The sequence below is a fragment of the Ascidiella aspersa genome, chromosome 9, assembly GCF_963924565.1.
Source record: "Ascidiella aspersa chromosome 9, kaAscAspe10.2, whole genome shotgun sequence".
Taxonomy (NCBI): Eukaryota; Metazoa; Chordata; class Ascidiacea; order Phlebobranchia; family Ascidiidae; genus Ascidiella; species Ascidiella aspersa.
In genome coordinates, this window is record NC_139455.1 from 3611891 (window position 1) to 3636178 (window position 24288).

General features: G+C 37.9%; 2 protein-coding genes across 2 annotated transcripts in view; both read right to left on the reverse strand.

Moving 5' to 3' along the window:
- Window positions 1-2301: 2301 nt before the first annotated feature.
- On the reverse strand, window positions 2302-18430 carry LOC146131936 (uncharacterized). Its single transcript, XM_083397324.1, has 13 exons — window positions 18293-18430; window positions 17453-17643; window positions 16938-17042; window positions 15664-15795; window positions 14298-14506; window positions 12701-12838; window positions 11746-11947; window positions 10665-10930; window positions 9383-9479; window positions 8264-8402; window positions 6986-7137; window positions 5549-5654; window positions 2302-3502 (listed from the first exon to the last, which is right to left on the reverse strand). Exons 1-13 carry the CDS (start codon window positions 18408-18410, stop codon window positions 2871-2873), a joined length of 2487 nt encoding a protein of 828 aa, XP_083253450.1. The 5' UTR covers window positions 18411-18430; the 3' UTR covers window positions 2302-2870.
- A 3628-nt stretch (window positions 18431-22058) lies between these two features.
- Window positions 22059-24288, reverse strand: part of LOC146131937 (centrosome-associated protein 350-like) — a 53057-nt gene continuing 50827 nt past the window's right edge. Inside the window, exon 49 of the mRNA XM_083397147.1 lies at window positions 22059-23566. Within this exon, the coding sequence (XP_083253273.1) occupies window positions 23399-23566 (168 nt within the window). The 3' untranslated portion in view covers window positions 22059-23398. The remainder of the gene's footprint in view (window positions 23567-24288) is intronic.

The following is a 24288-nucleotide window of genomic DNA, read 5'->3' on the forward strand; positions in this document are numbered from 1 at the left end:
ATGCCCAAATTAATATAATCGAAATCAAATGTAATTAGGTTATTAAGCTTAAATACGCTTTTGCGTTGAAAAGCAAAGTTACTTTTGTCTGCAATATGTTCACCTTTGTAAGGTATAGACAAATTTGCGTTAGTTCTGAAATCAATGCTAAAATTCACGAATTAGTTAATAATGTGTATCGATACCATCCTAATAACGGACGAGGACCGATACTGCTCATACGGAAAAATAGCTAATAATAACGAATCAAAAAAGTGCGGTCTTGATGCGAATGTTGATACGAAATTTTTGGACATGGGATTTTTCAGCTGTATTCAATGTGGCGACTGACCACTTATTAGCGGACTTTACCAAAAAACGTCACCGGAAAAGGTTAAGCGTCATTCTTGAGGAGAATTTCCGTTGCGCATTTTATAGGATAGGCGTTTGCTATAGAAATAATCGATTACAACTATTGCTAAACTGCACGAAAAAAACGACGTTATATTGTGAATGGCAACGGGGCAATAATATGGACAGATATTTTCGATATTTTCTGGTTATCACAGTTAATTTTTAACTATTGCTGCATGATTTTGCTTGAAAACAAAATTAGTAAACCTTGCTATCAGCGCGGCGCAAGTCGTAGATTAAATGTAAATTTGCGAAAATCAAAGTTTGGCCTAATAACCTTTAAAAAATGCTTGTCGACCTTTTTGCTGTATTGAGCTCAATAATGACGTCATTTGGCAACGGATCGAATCGCGATACTTTTTGCCAAAAATATCGGGTATCGTATCAAAACAAAAAATCAAGCATCGAACACCCCTATAGTGGTAACCATGAAAAACTCTACGAAAGTTTCGAACGTTGGTTAAAGTCCCGCGTATACACAAAAATAGACTAATAAATAGGTCAAAAAAGTGCGTATCTTGATGCGAATTTGCGCAAAATATTGACAGATAACCAATCCGGGACACCGATCATAATAAACTACGCCCTCGGGCCGAATACAGACCTCGGGATTTGTTTATAGGCCCACAACTAATCGCCTAATAAATCTGAAATGCTGTTATTATTACCTTTTCAACGGAAAAATAAATACAACGTCTTGTCTAGTCTTGTTAAAAGTATAAGCAACTAACCCGAAATGCCAAAAAAGAGGACACTTTTGAGCGTCCTCGGAGGACCATTCATTTTTCTTGAGAAAAGAGGACAAATCCTCCTAAAAGAGGACATATGGTAGGCCTAATATAGGTAAAACTCGTTGGAATTTTTACATCAAACGTTTGCTAACGGATTTTTTTACTCGTATAATGTTTCTAAATCACTAATTTCATGAACGTTTGTAAACTGCAAAAAAGTAGGTAATAAAGAAATTGTTAGCCCAAGTTCATTTTAAACTTCTATAATTTAATTAAAATTAATACACTGTATCTACAAAGCACAGTGCATAGGGATTTGACCAGTAAATCGTATTTAAAATAATTTTTGTTTTTGCGAACCACATATACTTGCCACTGGGCGCTTTTGAATTTAATTTGGAAAATTTGCATTTAACCGATTTCCGTTGATAACAAGATTTCAAGGGTTCATGGCACGACGAAGCCTTGGCCACTGGAATACGACGAACGCATAGTTCAAATTCACATAAATACATATATTGAGTCAATTAAGACGTTCCAATAAGAACTTGTATTATCTTCAGTTAATGTGACGATGATACAAGCTCGTATCGAATCGTCTTAATCAACATGATGTCGATTAACTCGACCTTTTGGGCTTTGCAAATCATTATCAAGCTACATTACAGATCCGTGCATAGCGTACCCAAATAGATTTACACTGCCAGAACTCTGAATTATATTAAGGTCGTGGCCATCGGGAGAAAATATATTTTACCAACACCACTTTTCTCGTATAAAGGCAAAACATTAGATAAGGAGAATACATTATGATTCGTCGCGACTGTATAGCCGGTCTGCACTGGTGGTTGCCGAACCAGAATTAGTATGGCCAAAATTATATATAGTAGAATTAAGTTTATGGGGTTTTAGGATTAAAAAGGAGTGTCCATCCGCTAACTTGGCACATCGTCTTACTTTGATGGAACTTGATAGAAGGGCATTAATATCGTTATGGAAAAGTGGTCTGCAATGTTTCAAAACCTCTTTGCGTGTGCTAATAAGGCTACGAGAAACTTAACACAGTTGAACACGTACAGTATATTCCTTGAATAGTTTAATATTGTTCAGATCGTAAAAGTTCACAAAATTTACACCAGATGGCATTTACTAACTGATTGAAAGCAATCAAAGGGCAACCGAGTATGATTTACTGCAAAAACGAAAACTAAATAAAACTTGAAGAAAGAGTATAGATATAAAGAGAGAAATATACAAAGAGAGAGAGAGAGATTTTCAAGCTTTTTGCTCAGTTAAACCAAAATGCACTTTTTCTTAAAATTACCAAAAAACTTGGTGAGAAACAGTTTTTAAAATACCTAGACGCAGACTTTAAGCAATTTTTGTTTGTACTTACAAAACGTATTATAGACTAATATAGTTCGGGACATAGTGGTTGGAGTGTGTAGTTATTCGTAGTATGAAGTGGATATCAAATCTCATATCAAAGTGGGTAACATTTAGAACGTTTTAAACATCCCGGACTAGGTTGAAAAGGAATAGGAGATATTAGAAACGTTCAGCATGCTAGCCTCTTCTGTATGGGTTTTGATATTCTTACTAAGAGGCATATTAAATAGCTTCTAAGATAGCGGCATGAGCCTTTTATAAAATGAGTGTTTTACCGAAATCCGATAGAACAAAAAACTAAAGTGCCGATAATACTTTAACACAGACGTGGGAACCGTATAGGATCGAAAGCGATGTTTAGTCCCGTCCCGCCTCGGCCTTTGCATTCATAATAGCCTTGTTGTATATTCGCTTGACACTTGGGCGGTTTGTGTCCAGCAGCTGGATGTACCTGGGGTTGCGCGCCAGCCACTCTCGGAACGTCAGTTTCCAAGCGGGGATATGCACGGTGGTTGTGGTAGGGGCAGGGGTGGGAGGTGACGTCACGATGGGGGGGAAGTTGAGGTTGGGGGGAAGTCCGGGGATGTTCAGGTTGGGGGTAGGTAAAGCCAAAGACCTGCCAGGCGCCAACTGGAACTGTCCGCCGGCAAAACCGGCGCCTCCGCCACCGCCGACACGGCCGACACCGCCACTGCCGCCGCCGAAACCGAAAAAGTTGCGACTACAGCTCTGAGGAATACGGCCCGAATAACTAAGATGGTTGTAGATGTTTTGGAAGATGCTTCTAAAGTACCAGTTGTTTCTTAAGAGACTAAGGTACTGCGGGTAGTAGCACTGCACCCACTGCTCAAGGGTAAGGACCCCTGAGGGGCTACTTGGAGGCGCGATGGTCGAGGGGAGGGTGCTGATGCCCGGGTACCAGTCCCCAGGGTGACAAGTACCCGCCAGGTTCCCGTTGCTAGCGATTCTGGCCGGTGGAAGGTCAGCGTCTGTTGCAAAAAAGCAGTGGTGTAAGTCAATTTTAAATGACTTAAGTTGCAGTCAAGTTATTTGTAAACTAAGCTAAGTGTAACTCATGTTATTTGTATAATAACTAGCGCGATTATTTTTTGACTTGTCAAAAAAGTCAAAATTTTGTCAAAATTTACACATTAGGTCAAAGTTTGTCAAAACTATTTTAAGTTATGATTCATTAAAAAGAAACTTAAATCGTCTACAAATTAAAAAAAAACTATATAGTAAGCACTTTGACAATGTCCTTCAGTTAAATTTTTTTCTAAAACATTTAGTTTTGAGTTATATTTAACGACATTTTAACTGTATTATGTCTTCATTAGAGCAATATATCATATACAAGAGCTTACAGAATTAACCACCAGGCCTAGTTTTGATTTGCAATTATTCCATTTCCTATTTCGATAACTAAATCTTTTTTTTAATTGTCTGCTCTTATTTTGACGTTGTATTTCAACTGTTTACACAACATTTTTTTAAATAAATTGCGTCTTGTTTTTGTTCGGCATTTTTATAGTTGTTTGTCTTTTTCAAATGACACAAAAAACATCAACCAAGCATTTTGAATAAACCCGAAAAAATAACTGATTTGTGTTCGACCTGTGGTCAGTAAAACATCAAAACGTGTGGATGACGACACCAGCACACTAATGCAGTACTTTAAACAACATTATGTTGTTTAAATCAATTTATTTCAAATAGGTCAAAATTTTGTCAAAAATATATATTTTTAGGTAAAATTTATCAAAATTTAAAATTTTAAGGCCAAAATTTCTCATTTTTTAGGTCAAAAAATAATCGCCCTAAGTTAATAACGTAAGTCCAGTGGGATTATTTGTAAACTGACCGAAGTGTAAGTGAAGTCATACAGTATGTATAATAACTTAAGTCCAGGTCATGTCTTTTTGAATAAATAACATGTCAAGTCCTAGTCAATCCATATCAGAGCAAGTCAAGTCCTTGTCATAAAAATTACACGTTAAGCTATTAGAATTGGTAAACTAGCCCGAATATAAACAATACCTTAACTCCTAACTAAAAAATAACAAAAACGCAATACACAGTAAGCAAATTGTTTTACGTTCGATAATTAAGGTAAATTAGCCAATTTTACAAAAAACTTATTGCAAGCACTTCATTTAATTCAAGTCGTTTGTCAAGGCAAGACTTAAGTCAAATCAAGTTATTAAGCCAAAATACTTAAGTCAGGTTAAGTCATTTTACCCAAACAACTTAAGTCAAGTCAAACCATTCAAGTACAAGTCAACCCGTCAAACCAAATCGTTCGACAAATAGTTTTTTTATCAGTTATTTTTATATTACAAGTCAGCTGACCTGAAAGTCATTTCAAACCATCAACAAATTCCTGTGATTTTATTGATGCTGCAAGGCACTGTGTCAATTGTAAAATTGTTCTGCCGGCAAATTATTTATTAATAAATGTACCAAAACGTGGCGAAAACACAAGATAAATAAAATTTTGGTCTAACAGAGTATTTCGGGCAAAACAATTTTCTTTCATTACAGTCACGAGCAGAGCAAAAAAAACGAACCGTAATTCGTACCTTGATTAGTATTTTTATTTCCTGGTCTTTTTCTAATGATTGTTCGCACCTTTTTTCACACTGATATTAACGCAATGGCTAAAATTCCTCTATAAGCTTTCTATGGGATCGGCACAGATACCACATAAGCATTGGACGATTTTCGATACTCCTACCTATAGGCCCTGGAAAAAATTGTTCCTTATTTCTTTAAGGATAAATTTTATACCAGTACCAGTACCAGTACCAGTACCAGTACCAGTTGTTTAAATAAAAAAAAAAGAATATCTGAGTCGGGTCAATTTGTGCCTTGTGTGTGAGTAGATGTATGTGTTTTTAATACTTTTAGTAACTTGGTTTGCAAAATTAGGCCCTTATAAATAGCCTTAGAATTACAGTACCCTTAATCCGGCCCTGCTCCTACCTAGTTTCGATCATCGGACATCAGTGGACAATATCGGCAAACACTATACTTACAAGGTCTGACGACTTCGGCCACAATGAACATACCGCGATCCCCGTGGGCGCTGTTATGACAGTGGATCACCTTTTTGCCGGTGAAGTGGCTCGGTATAAACCGTATCTGTGGACAAAAAGTGTCAGAAATAAAACGATTGATAAAAGCCGAAAAACGATTTCAAATTTTCGAGCAGAAATCGAAAGGCTTAATGCTGTACGCAATCGATAAATCTAACTCAAAAAACAACTATAGACTGTGGTTAAATTCGAACTCACAAGGCCCGGTCAAGCCGGGACTGTCTATCGACCAACTGAGCGGCACGTGGCACCATTCATTACTGCATTTGGTTCGTACCAACAATTTCACATTGAAGGGGATCTAAAGTACACGTTTAGTTAATGAAAACAACATATTCGCATGAGCGTAAAACAACTGTGATCTAGCCCATATATAATTAGTACACCGAAAGCCATCGCACACCCACCGAATCTGTCAATCAAGCAAGACAGGCTAGAAAAACTAGCCCGTAGTGAGGTTCGAACTCACGACCTTCGGCCTAACCGGGACCGTCGCTCTACCAACAGAGCTATACAGGCTCAGAGGGAGCGAGTCGAAAAACAACCATGACACCATTGCTTGCTACTTTATCTTAGTACAAGTAACTTCGCATTGAAGGGGATCTGTAGCACACATTCAGTCAATGAAAGATACAATCACATGCGTATTGCATATACCACAACTGTGGCCGTTGTCGTTTTTTGACCAACGATAACGGCTTACGTATCATAGTACCCTGAAAGCCGTCGATGGACTAACAGAAATAGTCGGTCAATTATGCAAGCAAGACGGGCTAGAAAAACAACCAGCCTGTGGTAAGGTTCGAGCTCACGACCCCCAGCTATGCCGAGACCGTCGCTCGATTTGAGCTACACACGCTCAGAGGGGAGCGATTGACACAAATACTTCCCGCATCACAAAGCATCTTCATACTGAAGGCATCTACAGACAGTCAGTCAAAATAGACGTTTTGATACGCTCTGTACATACTCTATTATACGCAGACATATGAACTGAATATACTTTCGACTTTGTTGTCTGAGTTACAAGTATATTGCTAACATTCGAAGTCATTGTCGCATTGACGTGCATTAGGGCGAGGAGATATCTTCTTTTTACATACTCAGATTACATATGAACTCATGATTGGATGATACAACTACGTATCGAAATGTCTTTTTGAGATGATATTGATTTACTCAACTTATTTGGCTTTAAAATTCATTTTCAAGCACTAAATAATTGCACATGTTCAACCGAAAAGAAACTTACAGCAACACTGGTGGAATTCTTAACTTTTTGTGAGTTGTTTGCACCCCTCCTATCTATCGACACTCATCAATTTGTGCACCTACCCATGTTCCAAAAAAATATCTGGTGTAAATGGTTCAACTTACGGTAATGTTGGCGAGGGCAGGAACAGATATGGTCTCCCTCCAATCTCCAACAGGGGCGTATGCGAGGGCCCCCTCCCCACTGACGTAACGAACCTCGTGGCCAATGTACTGCAAATCGTTTTGTGTGATGCCGGTTTGGTTGGAGGGAAAATCTGACGAAAAGTAATAAATGCGTGATGAATAGGGCCATTTTTATTTTGACCTAAAGAAAAAAATTTTGACTTCATTTTGATTAAATTCTGACTTTATTTTGACCTAACAAAATTGCTCATTTGTAGAGGCCATTGTTCTTCCTTGAATTGATACTAGTTACCCAAACATAATATTTTGTCGATTTTAGAAATCTCGACATATCTGTCTAACTCTTGCAGAAGACGATTTAGCTTGCTTAGGCATTTTTGTATTACAGAATGTCAGTAGGCTATTCCAAAAATCCAAACTGTTCATCTTTGAAAAGACCACGTTTATGAAGAGGACAATTTGCGGAAAAAAAGTTATTGCTGATCCAAGTGGGCATTGTAACATAGTTCCTGCTTTTATTGGTTAATATGGTTTAATTGTGACGCAGTTCCTGAGTCATCTTCATAAACGTGGTCTTTTCGAAGATCAACAGTTTGGATTTTAAGAATAGTCCACTGAAATTCTGTAATACAAAAATGCCTAAGCAAGCTAAATCTATCGCCTAAAAAACCGACGCACTTTTCATAATCCATAAAACACCTTGACTTTTCGACAAAATATTACGTTTGGGTAACTGGTATCAGTTTAAGGAAAAACTGTGGCCTCTACAAACAAGCAATTTCGTTAGGTTAAAATAAAGTCAAAATTTGATAAAAATAAAGTCAAAAAATTTTTTTTTAGGTTAAAATAAAATAGCCCTAGCTAGTGATAATAGAAATCACCTTGACCCTTGCAAGATAAATGTTAAATGTCGACCTTAATTCCTGATCAGTAACAGTGTGTTTCTGACTTATTCTTATATTTATGTTTCTAACTTATTCTTATATTTATGTTTCTGACTTATTCTTAATACTGTTGCGTTTGTTTTTATTCAGATATACTGACGATTCCTTTGTTGGCGAAATATATATATATCTTTTAAGATCTGGTTAATGTGTCTGACCTGAATTGCTAAGCGCTAGAGTATTTTGAACATGTTTGGTCTCGATTGATAATTCTAAGCAACAGTAACGTTTTTGGCGTCGCGAAAAGCCATTTTATACATAACTTAGCACACGGGGTCTCGTTGAAACTAACCACCATGCTTTCAGATCTTACTCGGGTCGTATCCAGACCATTGGAACTGACAGCGACTTCCAGTTTGGTCGACAAGGACATCGTTGACGCGGAAATCTTCGCCCTGTTCAATCACTTGTCTGGTAGAAACTGGCCCCCGGTAGCGGTTGTAGCTGATCACCTGGTAAAACATAGAGCCTTTGTTTAGAAATTTCGTACTGTTAATAGGAATAATAGTAGTAAAAATGGACTCCTATATTATTGGCAAACCGAGCTGCTATAACTGTCATGGAGTGCGACTATTCTACTAATTTCGTACCCGGTGTTTTGTTGTTGCACTCTTTGACTCTATTGCCCTGCAGGATGCACGCCTTAAGCAGGCTTTGCTATAGCGTTGTGTTTTGCTAGCGTCTCTAAGGCGCAGTACACTTGGTTTACGTTGAATGGTGATTGCATTCTGCGCCCTATATTACCTGGCGTGTTTTATGTTTATTTGTACTATACTTTCCTTCTACCCATGAGTAATAAACCTTCTACGAATACAACAATAACTGATCCCGTGTCATTCAAAATCCGATTGCGATGTTAGAAAGCCTAAGTGGTCCGCAGGTGAAAATCTTTAACAACTACTCCCTATGACTTTTTTCCTTGATAACTTTTACTGGTAATGCGTTATGCGACTCGGGACTCGGGTAAGACTAACAATCCGACGTGCGCATATGCAGTATCACTCGATATAGCGGTCTACTGTAAATGTAGAGGTGAAACAGCATATGGTGCAGAATTACCAACTATAGATTGCGATTGGATAAGTTATATTACACCCCTATGAGTAGATTGCTGCATATCCGCTCTTTTTAGATAAATAAATATGTGTAATACAGGATGTGGTATCGGAGCTGGGTGAAAAACTGACGGAACAGGCAATTTTGACCGAATTTGGAATCGACTTTATTGTTTAAAAGTCGGACTCGGGCTGTTGCTAACCGAATACACAGGCCTGGCTATAACAGACTTTGATGAAACAAGCAAATCTAAAAAGGTGCCATCCACAAAGACTCCCCATATAAAGAAATACAAACTATTTCCATGTAACTTTATGGGACACTACAGTGTTGCAATAAACGTCCTGTTAATAAGCTAGTGAAAACGCATTTATACCTGATAATGGTTGACGTGGATGTGCATGGGATGCAGTAAGACCGGGTTGGCGTTGACGAAAGTCCACTCTTGAATTGTTCCAAGTTTCATCGAGTACCTACACAGAGAGGAAAGGCCGTAGGTTGATCTCACATTCTATATGTTTAGATACGCTGCCTTTTGGTAAAACGAACATGACGCCAATTAGGACAGATTTACTTATGTCCTGGGCTTCGGAGCTGGAGTCGAAGTCGGACTCGGGACTAGGCGGAATCAGTTAATTTTGCAGTAATCGGATTCGGGACTAGGGACTTCAGTAAGAGTGCGTAAAACTACCCGAGTGCCAAGCCAGACGTGCGCATGCGCAATTCCAAACTGATATGGTGCAAACTGTAAATTGTAAACTATTATGGCTGGTTGAGTTATGAGACCAACTATGAGGGGAGTGCTAATTATACCCCTTTTTTGTTGTTGCGTAAATGGGTTGAATACATATTGTAGTGTCGGGTTGTTCTACTCCACAGCCCTGGCTTATCATGCACATGGAGCGATTTGAGTACTCCTCTCATAACTATCAATGCCTTCTACTCTGGCCTAACATTTTATGGACTTGTTTCAAAAACAGAACAGTTTTCGATAATTAAAATAGTTAAAGATTAGGTTGGCCAAAATTACAAAATGAATTTGCATAAAGGCCAAAATTGCCGGTTAGCAAACCAGAATGCCGTGAAAACGCCAAAATTTGCATGAGTTTTATTAATATAAGCAAAGTTTTACTTTAAGAAAAACCCACAGTTTAAAAGCGATTTGTTGCATTTATTTTATGTATAAAATTAAGCCGACAAAAAAATCAGGTTCAGCTGAAAACGTCTTGTTTCGGAGATAGTTTAGTACAAACGCAGTGACAATGCAAACCTCTAAAATGGGTAAAAAAATACCAACAAAACTAAACAAACCCTGACGAAGGCTTGCCGGATAGTAACCCGAAACGTTGGTAGAAAATAATATATATTGCCAGAGCAACCTGTTTTAAATATACTATGCCTGGTAGCAACAGCATATTTATTAAAAGTAAACAAATCCACCAAAATTCGCCAAAAACGCATTATTGAAACCTGTTCTGAAGCGATTGATTTTGTTGCATTCATTTTATGAATAAACTTAGGCCAACGAAAACGCAGGTTCAGCCAAAAAATCATGTTTCAGGGGAATAAATTTAGTACAAGGGCAGTGACAACGCAAACCTCTAAAAATGGGTAAAAAATACCAAGAAAAGTAAAAATCCACCAAAACGCTTTGAAACCTGTTTTGAAGCGATTTATTTTGTTGCAAGAATTCTCTGTTCAGTGTATTGGCGGGTCCCATCTCAATCACGAACTGTTGCACTTCTTCCCACGGTCCAAGGTTCTGTAGGTCCCTCATGAAATCGGCCCGGAGCGGGAGCCAAGTGGGGAACCCCAGGGGCCGCAAGATCCTTCGCCCCTCCACCGAAATGGTGGCCAGGGTACCGTTGTGCCGGTCAAAAGTTCCCATCGAAGGGTTGTTTTCCGCTTTCACGATCGAGACGATCTGAGGAAATAGTATAAACAGGCCAATGTTTATTTTTAGAAATAACTTGGTTTTTGTTTTTGGCAAAATTCATCTGAGGTCTTCAGTTTGAATGCTAGACAAAATGTTGGTCTCCAAATTAAGAACAACATCGACGTCGAAATAAAACACAGTTCGTAATAAGGTCAAAACAGGGCTAATACCTAATAGTCCTAATAACGTATAAATCGGAATAAGTCCTGCATTTGTCGAACTAAGACCAAAAGTGGTCATAAAAAGACCTTACAGCCCGAACTAAAGCTATAGTTGAACGAAAAAAGTGAGAAAGATTCTGATCGCGTTTTTTTCATCATTTCGTTTTCCTGATGGTGCAAGCATACACAAAAAAACAGTTGGGCAAGATACGAATGCCAGTTCTTCAATTAAACATGTATAAACACATATGTGTGCTAACAAATGAGATCTAGCCCTTCTGAAGTTGCTTTTTGACCAACGATTACGGCTTACGTATCATTAGAACACCGAAAGCCATCGCAGACTCACCGAATCTGTCAATCAATAATGCAAGGCAGGCTAGAAAAAAAACTAGGTTGCAGTGAGGATCGAACTCACAACCTCCGGTCAGGCCGGGAGTGTCGCTTTACCAACTGAGCTGCGTAGCCTCACTGCAGGCTACTTGTTTTTCTCGCCTGCTCTGCTTACATCATTGATCGACAGATTTGGTGAGTCTGCAATGGCTTTCGGTGTACCAATCCAGTTATGTCTTACATTATAGGTCTAGCAGCCAAAGGCTCAAACCTCAAAGGCCTAAAATGCACAGAACAAGTAATAAATACCGCGTATTTGCCGGGATGGTCGCATCTAATCATCCAGTCGGCCCTTCCGCCCGGTACCACCAGGGTCTGTCCGGTCCGGGGCACCCTGGGCGCGTCCAGGTACACCCCGTCGAAGGCGATCTCCCTTATAGTGCAATTGTTGTTGTGACCGACTCCCCTCACTTCGATTTCGAGAGCGTGGGCGCCTCCAGCGTTCGCGAACCTAAAAAATATTACGAAATACAAATGTTTTCTCTAATCTTCGGAGCATAATGGTTGGAGGTTGTAGTAAGACGTAGTAAGAACATCAAAGCTCATACAGAAGTAGGTAGCATTTTGAATGTTTTGTTGAAACGTTTGCTGTAATCTTCGGACAATAATGGTTCGAGGTTGTAGTAAGACGTAGTAATTATCGGAGCCCATACAGAAGTAGGCAGCGTTTTGAACGTTTCGTGTACGTTTCGGCTGCTTATTTAGTCTTACGAACTAAAAGATTTATTCTGTTCAAGGCAATAAACGACTAGAACTCTCACCCCAGTGCAAATGCTTTCTAAATCTATTTCAAAGCATATATGCTGTTTCCCAAAGCCACCAAATTGATTTTGGTGCCGCTTCAATAATAGCACGAGAGTCAGGCTACAGAAAAAGGTTATTTTTAGAATCTTGGAACATCCATAAGAAGAGTAACACCATAAACATCAAAACAGACGTGATGCTCTCTGCATGCTACAAGCACCCGCTGAAGGACTAGAGGCAAAACGTTATCGCTAATTATTTTCTAAACGTTTCGTTGCTCGCGTTTTTTTTTGCATTTTTTCCTTTGTGTGTTTTCCGTTTATTGTACGAACGTTCGCTGTCATCACCCTGGCGAAGGCGACTTGCATAGGTTGCCGAAACGTTGGTCAAGAATTAAAATGACCAGAGGAGCTGTTTTTTTATTTATATATTGAAGCATAATGTATAGTTTTAGGTCTACCTCATTCGCTTCATCTGTCCAGGCCTGAACTTCATAACCGGGTGAAGTTGACCATTAGCTGTGAAGTAGTCCACTCTGTTTTCCGGTTCCACCAGCCAGTCGCCCAGGGTGCCACCAGACGCTAATTCTTCTCGGTTCCTGAAAAAAAATCGAACTCAATAAGTGGCGTTTTGGCGTTTTTGGGGGAATGATGGTTATTTTCGTTTCAAGCCCTACATACATACTCGAGTGCGCGGTACATATACATCACAATACAATGCACGCGTCACCATACATTGCACTAGCAATGTATACAATTCTGTAAAGTAGTGAGAGATGTCTTCTCCTTCCACAGCCGCCAGCTCAGCTCGTAGACGCGCTGTTGCAGAGATTATTTACTTGATCGCGACTTGCGCTCTCTGCTTGATCATCGGGCTACGGTTTTCACGTGCTCAGCCAACAAGCACCGCGCGTAAAGTGCTCAGCCGGGAGTTGAGCCCCGGATCTGAGGATTGCTGGTCAGTGGCGCTAACCACTTCGCCAACGCGCCCCAAGCCCTGCACCATTGTTTTTTTTCAAGTACGACGCCACAAAGTTAAGTCATAGAAAAATTTAAAACACTTTCTGTTTTCGATCGAACTCCTGAGAAAATTTCACCTAAATTTAGTCTAACAGTACCAAAAAAAATTGCATTTTCTCAAAACAACATTTGTATAAACAGTAGTTTAAAAAGTGCACTTTACGTAAGTGATTTCATATCGGCGTAATCTGACTCAACAAAATTTCATTGAAACGAAAAAAACGTAGTAAAATGGATAGAACCGCGAAATGCTAACCGAGAATGTCAGTTTAAAATAAGTTAGTCCAGGAAAAAATAGGTCGCTACATTTATTCAGGGTCTTTAATTATTATATTTTCAAAAAGTTAGGGATTTTCTGTATTTTCCCACCCTACAACAACCTTATAATTTTCAATTTGGTTGTCATAGACAGATTATCATATTATTGTTAAATTCCCCCTGCAAATTTTCAAATTGTCTATTTATAAAAAAAAAGTAATTTACCCACAGGTTAAGAACTACTGCTGTAGGCGACGAAACATTGCGCATACATGTAACTTCTTGAAGTACACATTCTTAAACATCTCTTCTGCATTGCTCCCCAGAAGCATGGCAAGGGGTATTTTTGTTAAAATCCAGAAATTTCAATCAACAAAAGTTTTTTAGCAACTAAAGAATGGTCCAAAGCGGTTTCAAACAAATAAATTAAATTTTTGGCCAGGTTAAGACGAAAAAAACAAGAAAACGTCTACTTTATCGCAAATCGCTAAAAGAAAAATTAAAAGAACGTCGATAGGTTTTTGTTTTTAGATCATTAAAAAAGAGTGGCGATTTTAGCCCGAACGTACGTAAATAAAGGGGTAAAGTTTTTTAGTAACGAAAAACTTGTCCAAAATTATTTCAAACAACGAAATCAAGCTTTTGAAAAGTTTACCCAAACACAAAAAACCGAGAAAACAAGAAAGCGTCTAATTTATCTCACAATCGCTAAGTGAAAAATTAAAATGATGTCGTTTTGTTTTCGTTTTTTGATCAAAAAAATTTTGTGTCCGAACGTACATAAACAACGGGTCGTCCTGTATTTCCTGCTGTATATCTCCGAACACAACTGGCACGGCGTCGGCGCTATACTGAAGGGTAGGCTGCATCAGCATCTCGATGTCATGTTGGCAAAAGTCAGGACACGAAACCCGGATGAGTTCCCTGGGTACCCTGAACCGGTTCGGGTAGTCCTGGACTATGATCAGGCCGGACATGCCGCTCATCGTCTGTTAGAAGGAAGTAATTGTAAAGTTGATCAAGTTAAGTATAAAGCTCTTAGTGACTTTAGTCACTCACTTCAGTCAATGAATTGACTGAAGTGCACTTAAGTCACTATTTTTGAATGACTTGACTTGACTTAAGCCTTTTTGGAAAAATGACTCGACTTGAGTCATTCGGACAAATGATTTGGGTTAAATTAAATTGTTTTTAATAAGTAATTATAATATTAGGACTTTATTTAAATTAAAAAAAAAACAATTTCCTTGCTACAAGTAGTTTTCAACATTTATACTAAAGCAAAAAAGATAGCTATCCACATGACGCTCGAAACCCATAAAATACCATTGTAAACTATTGGCGTTGATGTCCATGTTATTATCGCCTTGGTTGCAGAATGCAAAGTATCAACTAATTTGGGCTGTTGTTATAACAAGGATTTTTTTAGGATTTTTTTTTTAGGATTTCCGACTTAAGATCTTTAGGAAGATTTACGTATAAGATAAAGGAATGTTATACGTCAAATTTTCGCGCATTTTAATCATATCAACTTTGCTGTTTGCTGTCAGGTGTCTTGAATATTCGCTCATGTGTTTATTTGTGATTTACGCATATTCAGTGGATGTCGCCGAATTCTTTTGGCCCTTTTAGTATGCCGCAGGTAAAAAAGAAGATTGCCGACATTGCTCTTAACCGAGTAGTCAAATTGATTGTTATTGATTTACAGTGTTGTACTGACTTAAGTCAATGACTTGACTTGACTTGACTTGACTTGACTTGACATGACTTATGACTTGAGTTAAGTGCACTTAAGTCACCGTTTTTCAAAATGACTTGACTTGACTTAAGTCTTTTGGGCAAATGACTTGGAGTGAAATAAAGTGCTTTCTGTGTGTTTTTATAAAATTGAGCTAAATTTTTGCACATACAACAAATTGTTTCCTATATGTTGCGTTTTTTTATTTTTCAGTTCAGTTATTGCTCATAATCCTACGAGTTAAAAATTGCCAATAGTTTAACGTTTTATTTTTACAAGGACGTGACTTGAAGTTAATTTTCTCTAATTATTGACTTGACTTGTTGTTTATTCAAAAAGACTTGATTTGAACTTAAGTTATTTTACAAGTCATTTAAAATTGACTTGTTTACTACACTGATGATTTACCTGGAAGAGGCCGGATCCGTGAAAATGCGGATGATACCAGAATGTCCCGGCGGGGTGCTCATCATGTATGCGATAGTCGTAGTGGAACTCTTGTCCAGGGTCAATCTCGACAAACACGTTGTCCGCATTGCCCTGCGGGAAAAAAACAGGATGTCAGCTGTTGTTTCGTATGACGTAATGTCATATGACGAAACTCTGACGTTGTTTAGGTTGTTATACTCTCGGCAAGGGCAAGATTTTGTCTAGACCAGCAATTATTTTGATATTTCACGGCCCTATAAAAATTCAAGGGTCAGTTTAACCATGTTTTTTGTAGTCCACTAGTGTAGTCTCGATTCTTTCCAAATCTAATGTAACACCTTTCTAACTAATGCGAACGATTTGATGATAGCAGGTAGTACATCATATTAGATCAGTGGTTCTCAACCATTTTTTCTTTCGTGGCCCATTTACGTTGCAAAAAAATTCTGTCGACCAATAGTTTTATGAAAGAAAAACCAAAAAAAAGGTTTAGAACAAAACACAGCAGAACATATTTCAAAACAGATTATTTAATCAACCGTGCATTAGTGGGTTACTTGCAGCTGAACAATAAATTTACATTACCATTCCGTCTCGGAAAAGTGTTTGGAAATATTTGCCGAAATCAGTTAGCCTAATAAGGATTATCGTGCAAGCAAGGCAAGGTTAGCAATATCAAGTATATTGCGAGGGTCAAACCAAACACTTTCGGCCATATGGACAACGTCGCCTTACTAACTGAACAATGTAGACTTACTGGACGCTAATCAAGAATTGACCAAAGGTATAGACGAGATCGTAAGTCAAACTTCACCGCAGGCTAGATTTTTCTAGCCTTCCCAAACTTGCAAAATAATCATGTTGTTGCTCAAAGCATCTTTGTTCTATTTTAGGAAGGTAATGCTTCAATTTGGTATGTATAGAAAGAGATTTGGGCAGTTCAAGCAATATTATAGTTTGGGTAGGTCAAGTATTATTATCTATAATAGATTTAATAATACCTGGCCCACCCACACTCAAACGCTAATCGACACCCTAACCCAAATAATGCGCGTTGCGGTATTCGGTATTTTAAAGCCGATTTTTTGTGTTACTTTCCATGTAGCAAATAAAATGAGCTCGAAAAAATCCTGGTGGGCAGAAGCGTGAATCTAGTAACCCTAGTCACTGGGCTATCGGGTGTCAGCAACACGAGTTACTACGTAACGACGCAACAGCGCCGTTTAGCGGTTATTCAAAATCAATAATCTTACCTCTGGGGAGATGTGGAGTCCGTGAGTGTGGATGTTGGTGGTGTTGGGTTTGTGGAGAGTGTTGAAACCGGTCTCGTTCACCGGGTTTGGTCCCAAGTTATTTCGCTGTACAAAGAAGTTTAGATTAGTAAAAAATCTTATTTAATTTCTGGCTGAAAAAACTATTATTACTTTTTGAAAGCTTTGTTCAGAGATGAAACAACTGTTAAGACTGACAAGTAAAACTCATAGTTAAAAACATGAGAAAAAACAGGATCAGACGTTTTGTTTGAAGGAAAATATATTTCGCCAAAGTGGCATCATCAGTTCCTGTGGAACGAGGAGTTTACCAATTTTAATAGTTTAACGTTTTATTTTGATGTTAATGATTTAAATTGAAATTTTGGAGCATAAGGGTTGGAGGTTGTAGTAAGACGTTATGAGCAACGTTTCGAGACGTTCAAAATGATACCGACTTCTGTATGGGCTTTGATATTCTTATTACAAATCGATATTGTTTTTTTGTGCGAACTCACCAGACGAACTTCGACGCGATCTCCCGGAAAGACCTTCCAAGTAGGAGCCTCCATGCGTCCATTAAAGGTCCTCCTCTTGAGCTTGAGCCACTGAACGGTAACCTCGGACATCTGGGCGGTCAGAGTGACCGGCAAATAGCCGTTGTTTGATTCCAACGACAAGGGCTCTCTGAAATGCGGCGCCGGCAACTCTGCGGAAATGGAAACACGCCGTTTTTGCAGCGATGCGCACAGCTCGCTTTGAAGTAACTCCGGGAAAAATAATAATAAATAAATAAATAAAATAAAATGTATGTTTTGCCTATTTCAACTACGTAAACCCAAAAAATTTCGGGCTCCTTTTTTTAGGGTTACTTAATACAACGTCACGTTTATGTGAAACTTTGTAGCGTAACTTGTGGCGCCACACTATGACGTCACCTTTGTCACTTTGTGACGTCATCTCTGAAAAAAATTGTCATGCCCCCCATGCAATTTTGTGACGTCACGTTTTGAAGTGATTTTGTGACGTCAATTCTGATTTTTTTTTACACCTCCCCGCACAAGAAAATTCTGCATCCGCGCCTGGTCACCGATACCGCCATAGTATCGGACGAGTACTAATACGATACATTTTTATATCGGTGTGGATCCGATCTGATTTATATCGGACAACCCTAAGTAGTAAATTTATCGTTAGCAACAAAGGGGCCGTGACTCTAATCAATCTCCTTAGCATTTTAAGTTTAAGTCATATTCATTAACATAAAAAACTATAAAGCTGTTGAATATTGTTATTCCTCAATTCTGCGCTATATATATATTTTTTTTGAAACAAACACAAGTGCACTCTGTATTTACCTTGGAAGAAATCTCTGCATGGATTGGTGTTGCTGCAATTTAACCTGACAGCCACTCCAGCTTCCAACTGTCCGATACAGGCCAGCAACACCACAACCGACAATGCGAAATATTTCATCGCTAAACCTTGTTAGGACTAAAATAAACAACAGAACAGGTAATAATAGCCACTGTTGAGTAACCTATACCGATCGCATTTTTGATAGAAAATAAATTTAATTCAGGGGCCGTTGTTTTTGTTCGCCTAAAAAGGAAAAACTGAAGCCCAATCTCAAAAGTTAATTATGCGTTCGAGTTTATTGCAAGATAACCAATTAAATTCCTAACACACAAATCTCACGAAACCGTTGCTCTAATGTACCATCTAATATAAAGCGCAAGCATAACCTGTTTAACTGTCACCAAAAATAAAACCTATTAGAAGACTCGCGTAAAGCGAAGCATTATTTATAATCAAGTTGAAAATCGAGTGTACCTTTATATTGACCTATAGCGCTTAAAACGAAATGCTAGCCAAACATTCGGGTCCCAGTTTAAGAAAAAAAACGCATTTTCCAATTCAAAGTGAAACCTTCTGCATTGTAAAACACTAGATCGGCCGAATTCCGAAACAAAGTGATACTGAAGGGTCCTTCGAAGTTGCAGGCCAATTAAAGCTAGCATAGGATAAACAAAAGGCAAAAACAGCTACTTTCTTTTCGGAGTCGAAATGCAGGCAATTAGTCACGAGGCGTGCAACTTGAGAGAAAGTTTTCCTCAAACGGAAATGGCATTCACAAACGAGGGGCTTTCTGGCCGGCGCCATCAGTCTTCTAGGCCTGCACGTTTTTTCTCGATTAACGGGCTAAAAGAAACCAGGCAAATTTACATACTGGTGTTTTTTGGCTAACAGCATTCTCCGACAAAGTACGGTTTGATAAAAAAGCTTTTTTTGTGTTTTTCTCTGTGATTTTCTTTACTGATAATTTGCTTTATTGCACGAAAGAAGGGGTTGTAAAGTTTAATTAACTTTTTTATGCGAATCTGGTAGAGTTTTAACGACAATAGTATCTGTCTGCTATACAAGAATTGGCGGAAATCAATCCACACTATATATATTAACTGAAAAAAAACTTCTTGCAACTTACTGTACTTGAAATACACACTTACAACTTTGCAAACAGGCCTGTTAATCAAATTACAGACGAATTATATTCAGTTTATTGTGAAGGATATTTGAATTTTAATTGCTTCCGCAGTGACGAAGATTAAACCAGATTTTTTGATTGCGTACGTGATAAAAATATGACTCTCCGCCTTCTTGAACGTTTGTGGTTCGCGCAAAAAATCACTCAGTAGAGCTAAGAAGCAATTGCTGTTTGAACGCTTTAAAGGCAAAATGACTAAACTTTTTGAATGCGTACCTGATAAAAATATGACTCTCCGCCTTCTTGAACGTTTGTGGTTCGCGCAAAAAATCACTCAGTAGAGCTAAGAAGCAATTGCTGTTTGAACGCTTTAAAGGCAAAATGACTAAACTTTTTGATTGCGTATACGTGATAAAAAATATGACTCTCCGCCTACTTGAACGATAGTGGTTCGTGCAAAAAATCATTCAGTAGAGCCAAAGAGATTTAAACCAGGTAGAGCTAAGAAGCAATTGCTGTTTGAACGCTTTAAAGGCAAAATGACAAAACTTCAATGGCAAAATATCCCTATAACGTTGCACGTGTTGATCAGCAACGGACTGAATTTGTTAACAAAACCATAAGTCAGTCGTTCAAATAATTGAAATGGATAGCCTGACTTATATAGCATAGTTTTGTTAAAACAATTAAAAGCATCATTTCCCCCACACAAGCTATCACTGGAAAATTTCAAAACTTAAACTTAAAATTACAACTTGCCTAATTTGACGTTTTTAAGAAAACTAAATATTAAGTGAAAATGTCCTTAAAATGCTGTCTTTTAATAAGATCAACATATGTTACAGTAAACTGTGTCAAACGTTAAAGCAGTTTAAAAATGTTTCATTTAAATATTTGCAGAGGGTTACTTCATACGGGTGCTTAATTAAATTATATTTAAGGTAGCTACTGCAAAACGATTTTGTTCTGAAACGTCTGTGCTGTGGTAAAACCATGATCAAGTTTTTTTAGTTTAATATGACCTTTGTTGCTTTTTGCTGTCGGACAGTAAATACTATATTTTTTGTCCATAAAAACTCTTGGCAAAGTGGTTTAACGTCTTAAATCTGACTTTTTAAGAACGTTGCTTCAGACGTTGTGGACATCTATAGACAATTCAGCTTTTCTATTGAGGCTGAATCAGTAAATTAGAACAGCAAAGAGTGTATTTAATTCTTTAAATGCAGCATCAGTGATATATATTGACCACGTGAAATTCGTATTTTTCTACTTTTGCGCGCGATTTAACACTCCCTGTATTTTTTGACAACGTGCACTAATTTTAATTATTTCGTTGTATTTCTGAGGAAGGCCAAGTGTGACAAAGGATTGACACATGACGGCCGTGCCCCTCATTAAATTGTGCTCGTGATGGTGTAGCTTACAGTCATTATGCTTTGACCAGTTGCAGCGAGTGTCTGCTGTTCTTTGCTTAAAGAAATTTGCTTTAGTTCATTGGTTCTTTAACTTTTTTACTCGGAGGATATGATTTGCTTTATGGAATAACTCAATCATTTTTTTTCATGAGGAAAGTAAAAAAAATAATCGTGCCATTATTTCTCCAATATTCAAACCAATACTCTTAACAAACTAATGACTGTAGACAAGCTGTCAATAGATTTAATACTATCATTAATGTTTTAAACAAAATTGTTAGCTGTTGAAACTTGTTATAGTTTTTGAATATCATACTTAATATTGGTTATTTCCCTGTTTCTTTTCTGTCATAAATGCCTAAAATCTTTTACGGTCCTACAATATAAAAGGTTGTACATCGGCTTTGGTTAACACCGAATCCTTGGAAGACCCATTTGTTTGTGCTTCATGTGCATTATGCAGAAATAGCAGTGAAAAAAATACCTTTATGAAAAATGATGAAAAGTGAAACGCACTGGACATTAACCACGTACAGCTTACGATTTTAAGTGTAAGGGACAGAAGATTTCTCAAGTGCAGAGGCACAATATAGTTTCATACTTTCATATGCATGTAAGAGGCTATTCGGTGTTTTATAGATAGGCTAGAGAGATTATATGATTGGGCAAACTTAGTTTCCTAAAATAACTGATTCTAGTCACATGAATATACAGTTTGAGAAAAACCACAAACAAGATCACTTTTCTTTGCAAAACGATTTTAATGGACAGGCGTCTGACGAGAGACTAAACGCGAAAAAAGTACAAAAATGTGTGGAAAAAATCGCCGTCGCATTGTGGCCACACTAACAGTGAAAAATCAGTTGTCGGAAAAAGAGTACAAGGCGTTTTGTTCTGTGATAAAATGCGAGGGGACTCTAAAACTAACATAAAGCGACATAACTTTTTGTATCTTAAAAATTCACCTTCGGCTATAAATCGCTTCAATTGTCATGTCAGATATCGAAATTCATAAACAAAAAATATGTGAATCTGTAATTTAAATTCCAAGTCGCTTTTTACTTGGGATTTATATATACTATATATTTTTTTTTAAATGTAGCAGTTCAGTACTAGCCAAATAAAAAATTCGATCAAATTAAGTGAAAATACATTTTTTAGGGAAATTATTATTCAGGGAATTAGAGATCGAATTTTGCTTTGCGTTTGGAATTTTTTTATATGTATATTAATTTTACCATAAAATTTTCTTAAAATGTCACCTTTAAAGTAAAAAAACTCTACATTATGAAAACACAGATCTAATGCCAAAAATAATTTGCTGTCGGATGAGCACCGAAACCGCCCTTGTATTGGACGATATCATCCGACACCCCTAGTCTCTACATTGCAGTGGGGTTGATTTATAGCGGGTAGGTTTAATGTAAGTTACTGGAAATTTTTGTGTGGGTCGATCTAGAGTTAAATTTGGCAAAGTTATACGACGAACACTTTTCACTAAATCGCGATTCCGACAGTTTTGAAGAATTGTCTTTCTATAATTACAGGGGTCGCTATTTTTCGCACCATACGCCTACAATCTCTATATAGTATAAAAAATATAGTCGAAAAGCTAAAAATCCGCCTTAAAACGTTAAGACACGTATATATAGCGACGCGAGCCGAAAAATATAAAGTACGAAGACACCAACAAGAAAAAGGCACACAGCTCGCAAAAGTACGAAAACAGCTTCCTGATTTTTCGCGAGTTCTTTGTAAGGAATAAACGAAACCTTAAAAAAATCCGCGGGGTGGAAATAACCCTGTGTTAGAATAAACCAACGCAACTTTGACGTCAATGCGTTTCATCATGACGCAATTACATCTAAATGCTTCTACAATTTCGGATTTGTTAAGCGTGTTTTCTATTGTCTTTGGCATTTAAAAGCGATGATGTAAAAAAACGCATTCTAACAGCATTGCATTTCCGAAGATATCTTAATGAAAAACTAGAGTTAACTTAATAAGGGGATAATTTCGGAATTTCTACAGATACGACATGCGTGTTGTTCAATAAACCGCTTAATTTGGCGTAAAATAACTTGCTACCAACCACTTAGTATGCTACTGTAGTGGATAGCGTAAAGGGTCGCCAATTAAATACATATGTTCAGTAAAATGCATTGAATATCATACCCTTGTATGAAGACACACACACATATGAATTCAACAACTGTGCGTATCTTCAGTATGTCAAAAACCATCGCAAACCTAATCTGCCTGGTCTGCTTTTCTTGCATCATTGATGAACAGATTCGGTTAGTGTGCGATGGATTTCAGGGCACCTTGTTAAGGTATGTAGTCGTATTGAGTATAACCCTAGTTAACTAATGGTGCTTCACCTCTAAAATGGGTGGATGTAAAAGACAAGGCGGAGATATCCCCAATCCAACAACATACTTAAACCCCATGGGGAAAACACTTAAAATTCGCTTCAAAAAGCCTCTTTGTATGGTGTTACATCAAACAGGGTCGGTGCGAGTAGTCAGCCGTAGGAGGGTCAGCCGAGGGGCGACTTTGCCCCATCATGAAGCTCCCTCCCTGGCCGCTCGTGCCTCTCCAATCCTGTTGAAGCACTGAACAGTGTCAGCTAACAAGAAGTCAAGTAGATTGTCCGCGAGCTGCATCTTGACTGTTCGCTCGTCGAGGTCGTAGTCCGTCCACTCTGGTTCCTCCTCACGCAGCTCGTCGATCTGTGACGTAACAGACGGGTTGCATCGTTTGAAATTTGTATGGTAGGCTTGTTGACGCATTGATTAAGGCTTTAGGGCAGTGTTTTTCAGTCTTATTTCGTTGGGACCCAAAAACTAAAGCGTAACAGAATAACAGCTATCTGATTTTTTTACTGAACTTTTTGTTAGCGTACAAAACTTTAGAAATTAGCATAAATCAGTGCGGGTTTAATCAATATGAGCAATGTCTTCGTATTGCTTCCACAATATTATCAAACTTCGGAAATTTTTTTCTGTCAACCAATATTAAAAACACTGGTTTAGGGAAAGATCTCGAGATATGGGAAATTTTGGGTGGCGTGACTGGCGTCCTGTTTTATTAACGTTACGTCACTTTTGAATTACTTCACCAATTTTGAGAGAATTTTTGACATGACATAGTTTTAACCAATCAAACTCTTTTGTGCGTAATTGGTTAATTCTTCCGACGAATTCATAGACTTAAAAAGCCATTTAATGGCAAAATATATTTCTCCTAAAATATTTAATAAAGCGACTGACGTTATTAAGTTTTTAGAACAAGGGGTTTGCAATGACGGTTTGCGGTATACCGTTGGTAAACTACTAGAGGGGTCGGATGTCGCAATGACATATGGGTAATATCACGGGCTGATTCGACCACGGAACGAGTGTTGGCCTTTGTTTTACTCAGTCAAGTCGATCATACAGAAGTTGCGTCTGAG

Coding starts and splice junctions, on each gene's coding strand:
- LOC146131936 (XM_083397324.1), bottom strand. CDS start 18,410: ATGAAATATTTCGCATTGTCGGTTGTGGTGTTGCTGGCCTGTATCGGA. Junction 10,931..11,745: donor ACCATCCCGGCAAATACGCG/GTATTTATTACT, acceptor CTATTTCCTCAG/ATCGTCTCGATCGTGAAAGC. Junction 9,480..10,664: donor AATAAATCGCTTCAAAACAG/GTTTCAAAGCGT, acceptor CTCTCTGTGTAG/GTACTCGATGAAACTTGGAA.